Raw genomic sequence first — 5,000 nt, 5'->3', positions numbered from 1 at the left:
GAAATGAAAAAGAAATAGGAAAATAAGAGGGGGGAAAAAGGCGTGTAAGAGAGATACAGAAAAAAAAACAATGACACAGAGAGAGAAAGGAAGAAAATTAAATTAAGAAATTAATTAACTTAGACTATGGCAAAGACAAAGAATAAAAAGGAGAAAAAAAAACAGCAACGAAGGAAAGAGAGTGAGTAGCATAGACCGTTACCGAGAGATAAAGATAGAGACAGAAACGGAATAGGAGGAAGACCCTAAATTATTCATTATGTGATAACAGGAATCTTCCATAACGGCCCCTTCGCACTGCCTCTACGCCTGTTCCTTTGTTCCCTTGTAACGAGATTTTTATTCAGATATGCCGTTTTCCGTTTTTTTTCCGTTTTCAAGTGTATTTTTGTGTTTTTAAGTTTATTGTCTATTATTATGTCCGCTATTATTGCTGTATTATGTGTTGTTACTGTTTTTTCTTTTCTTTTTTTTGTAGTAATTCGTTTAACTGTTATCATCGCCATTATCATTGACGTTATTATTATCATCGTTCTTCTTCTCATTGCACTATATCTGTGCATCGTTTTCTGACCCATTTCTAAAATCTATTCTTACGTGTCTCGTCTGGTGCATGTGTTACGCCTTCGAGACGTGCTTCGGGAGACAAGGGTGAAATTCCAACCCTTGAAAGAACATGTTTAAAACGGCGAAGAATGTTGGCGTGTGGCAGTCTGAAGCAGGGGAGGGATGCCCTGGACAGGTGTTGTTGACAGGTGATGAACGCTGATATATACACACATACGCACACGCATACGCGCACGCACACGTCAACATATGCATACGCACATGCACATGCACACGCACACGCACATGCACACGCGCACACACGCACATGCACACGCGCACACACGCACACATACGCACACACACGTACACGTACACGCACGCGGACGCACACACGTACACGCACACGCGCACACACAGACACAGACACAGACACAGACACACACACACACACACACACACACACACACACACACACACACACACACACACACACACACACACACACACACACACACACACACACACACACACACACACACATACACACATACACACATACACACATACACACATACACGCATACACGCATACACACATACACATATACACACATACACACATACACATATACACACTTTGGCTAGAGAGAGCGACGAGCGACTTTCGTGTTTATGGAACTCATAACGGCTGCTGTAAGCCCCTCTCCTCTCTTCCCCTCCACCTCCTACCTCCTTCCCCCCTCCTCTCCCCCCTTCTTCCTCCTTCCTTCCTCTTCCCCCCCCCCCTTCGCGCCTTTCTTTCCCCCTCTTATATTCCTTTTCCCTTCACCACCCTCATCCTTCCCCCTCCACTTCCTCTCTCTTTTTCCCCTTCTCTTCCCCTATACACCCCTCCTCTCCTACACCCCTCTCTTCCCCTACACCTCCCCCACTTCCCCTACATCTCCCCCATTTCCCCTACACCTCCCCCACTACTTCCCCTACACCCCCCTCTTCCCCTACAACCCCCTCTTCCCTTCTACATCCCTCCTCCCCTACACACTCCCCCTCCCCCGCACCGATGCCCACCCAGAGCCAGGAGCTCGGCGGGCGTCTCCGAGGGGCGCTACCGAGACCTTTATGGGCACCACCTCAAGGGCTCGCTGATGGATGTCGGGCTTTTAAATTTGCTGATGAAGTTTTTAGGGCCCTCTCTGCCGCCGCCCGAGCTATGCGGGGGTGGGGGGGTCACGACTGGGTGGGATGGGGGAGGGGGTCACGACTGGGTGGAAGGGGGGAGGGAGTGACGACGGCGGGGTGGGAGGTGGGAGATATGGAGGGAGATGGATAAGTTGGAGGGTGTAATGGGGAGTGGTAGGTTAGGGGTAATGGGGGAGGTGGTAGGGGAAAGAGAATGGGAGGGGATTTTGTTGTTTTAGTTGTAATACTTGCATTTCTCTCTCTCTCTCTCTCTCTCTCTCTCTCTCTCTCTCTCTCTCTCTCTCTCTCTCTCTCTCTCTCTCTCTCTCTCTCTCTCTCTCTCTCTCTCTCTGTATCTCTCATTCTCATAAAGCTACTTGTCACCTACTTGCATCTCCTCTTGATTCTTGTTTCGTCTTTCTTGTGCCTTTTTTGCATTATTTTCTTCATTTCTTCTTGTCATTCTTTCTTTTCATTTTGCATTTTCTAAATATGTCTTTGGATTCACCGTTAACAAAGATGATTGTCATTGATCTTTGACTGGAGAAGAGGAGGAGTAAGACGAGCATCAGAATTTCCTTAGATTTATCGTGCATATGAATGTGTGTGTGTGTATGTGTGCGTAAGAGAAAGAGAGAGAGAGAGAGAGAGAGAGAGAGAGAGAGAGAGAGAGAGAGAGAGAGAGAGAGAGAGAGATGGATAGATAAAGGGAGGGAGGGGAGGGAGGGAGAGAAAGAACATGCGCCCACCCGAGTGTACGCATGCACAGGCACCCACACTTTTTCATTTGCTGGAGAAATATTGAGATTCCCTCTTCCGTAGTTACTTCTTCAGTATATCCCGTGTGTTTGTGCGTGTGTCAATTAGATTAATTCTCATGACAGTGTTTACCGTGTGTGTTTTTTTCTCTCGAGTTTGCTAATTAATTTTCCGAGAACGATCATACATATTGCAACCGAGTGCTATACTTGGAAACTGCTTCATATTTCTCTCATTTAAAGGGAAGGTATTTAGTCAACTCAATTAAGAAGAGAGAGCGGCTGGGACTGTACTTGAACAATAGCGCAAGGTAAAAAAAAAGTTAATTAACCTAATAAGCATATATGTAAGAAAGTTTTAAGTCGTAGTTTTACTTACTTTGCTTATTGGGTATTTTATTGATATTTTTTTTATTATCAGGATTCGAAGGTTTTCATTATTAAGGATTTTTACTTAGACGTGTTTGTTAGTCGAAACGAAAGACACAGATGGACGTAGATAACCAATTATTTACAAGGGTTCTTGTGCACTCGATATGTCATGCACGCCTCTGCATTTATGTGCGTAGGCATCTGTGTGTCCAACTAACAGCATAGAGTGAGAATGCAGTGCATGCACGCATGACCTTCATATAAGCGGTTAGTAGTGTAGATTCTGCCGGTCCGTTATGTGACGTCATGGCATCGTTCTCCGTGCTTTCCGGAGGGCATCTCCCTGGGTCTTGCGGTGCCCGAGTGGCCGCGCACTGTAATGGACTTTATTTTTTATCGGTTTGTTTATTTTCTTTCTGTTGGGTTGGTGTTTGTTGTTGCTGTTAGTGTGATGCTGACAGTGTTGCCGTATTTCGATTTCGATTACTTCATTTGCGAAGACATTTCTCTTTCCCTTATTAATGGTGTGTTTCTTCTCCCGCAGCAGCGAGGAGATCCGCCAGAGTCTGGACGTCCTGGACCGAGTGCTCTCCGAGTTCGATGACATCGAGACCGACACCAACGATGACTCAGTCGCGGCCGACGTTGCGGACGCCCTTGAGCATGCGGACAAGTCCAGCGAGCATGAGGACGCCGGAGTATCGCCTCCGCCCGTCGACAGAAGCCTCAAGCCCCGCCCGCCCCCGGAGCTGCCCCGCAAGACCCGCGTGCCCCGCCCAGGCTCCGGGAGCTCCTCGCCGTCCAGCCATGAGTACCAGGAGATCAACTCCGACGTGGGCGTGTCTCACCGCGTGCCCGAGGCGCCGCCCGCGCCGCCCGTCCCTCCCGTTCCGCCCGTCCCGCCGATCACGTCTCCCACGGGGCGCGGCGTGAGGCGCCAGATGTCCGAGGATCGCGCCAGGTCACGTCGTCACGAGGAGGAGCTGCGGCGCCAGCCCCGGAGACAGAGGAGCGAGGACGCGCGCCTGCGCCACGACGACATCTCCTCCAGCTCCGGCGACCTCATGACCCTCGACGTGCGTGACATGAGCAAGGCGCGGCCGACGCGCGATTCCAGCCGAGGACGCTCGCGGGAGTCGCAGAGGGAGGCGCGGGAGCCGGCGAGGGACGCGAGGGAGCCGCGCCACCTGAGGAAGAGCCGCTCGGGGGAGGTGGAGGCTAGGAAGGTGGCGGAGCAAGCGCAGGAGCGGGGGCGGCGCCGGCGGTCCAGGTCGTCGGACCGCTGGCTGGACCATGCGGCGCACCCCGACCCCCTCATGGAGCAGCGCCTGATGGAGGCCAACATGATTGACCCCCGCATGATCGACCCCAGGATGATCGACCCCAGGATGATCGATCCAAGAATGATCGACCCGAGGATGATCGACCCGAGGTACATGGACGAGCCCTTCCCCATGGCGCAGGACCCCATTCGTTTCCCGCACCTCATGAGCTACCCGCCCATGACCCAGCCTGGCCCCATCACCCCGGGGAATATGTCGCCGGGGGCCATCTCGCCCATCCCTCCTGGGCCGCCCATGGGGCCGCCCTTCCTGCCCATGGAGTACCCTCCGTACCCGATGTACCCGTACGACGTGGGCTACATCCCCGACCTGATGCTGCCGCCCCACCACCCGGCCTTCCCGGCGGACCACATCCCTCCGGAATTCATGCGTCCAGAGTTCCTTCCACCCGACTACCCGCTCGACTTCCCGCTCGAGTATGGACCCGCCCCCCACCCCGGCATGATGGGCGGGATGTGGGCCGGACCACGCCCGCGAGACGACTGGCCACCGCCCACGCCACAGCAAGCACAGCAGATGATTCAGCGCGTCGTCAGGTGAGTCAAGATCTCTCTTTTCTATCTCGTCTTTCTCCGTTGCCCCCTCTCCCTTCCCTCTCGTTCTCTCTGCTCCCTCCCTCCCTCCCTCCCTCCCTCCCTCCCTCCCTCCCGCACTTTCCCTCTCTCTTCCTCCTTTCCTTCCGCCTTTCCTCCTCTCTTTCTTTATTCCCGTGCAACCTTCGTAGTAGACACTCAGTTTGTCTGAAGTTCCCGAGTCTTTAAGAGCAAGCGTTTATTTAATGGTTTCAATTTAACCTATAT

At 52.1% G+C, this 5,000-nt stretch overlaps 1 protein-coding gene across 1 annotated transcript in view; it reads left to right on the top strand.

The window, feature by feature from the left end:
- Positions 1 to 5,000, top strand: part of LOC122265278 (uncharacterized) — a 235,428-nt gene that overhangs the window by 62,473 nt on the left and 167,955 nt on the right. The window contains exon 2 of the mRNA XM_086543722.1: positions 3,402 to 4,736. Within this exon, the coding sequence (XP_086399848.1) occupies positions 3,402 to 4,736 (1,335 nt within the window). The remainder of the gene's footprint in view (positions 1 to 3,401; positions 4,737 to 5,000) is intronic.

Source organism: Penaeus japonicus, unplaced genomic scaffold (assembly GCF_977035675.1).
Source record: "Penaeus japonicus unplaced genomic scaffold, GWHDUDI00000001_assembly GWHDUDI00000014, whole genome shotgun sequence".
Taxonomy (NCBI): Eukaryota; Metazoa; Arthropoda; class Malacostraca; order Decapoda; family Penaeidae; genus Penaeus; species Penaeus japonicus.
This window is presented reverse-complemented; position numbering and strand designations above follow the sequence as displayed.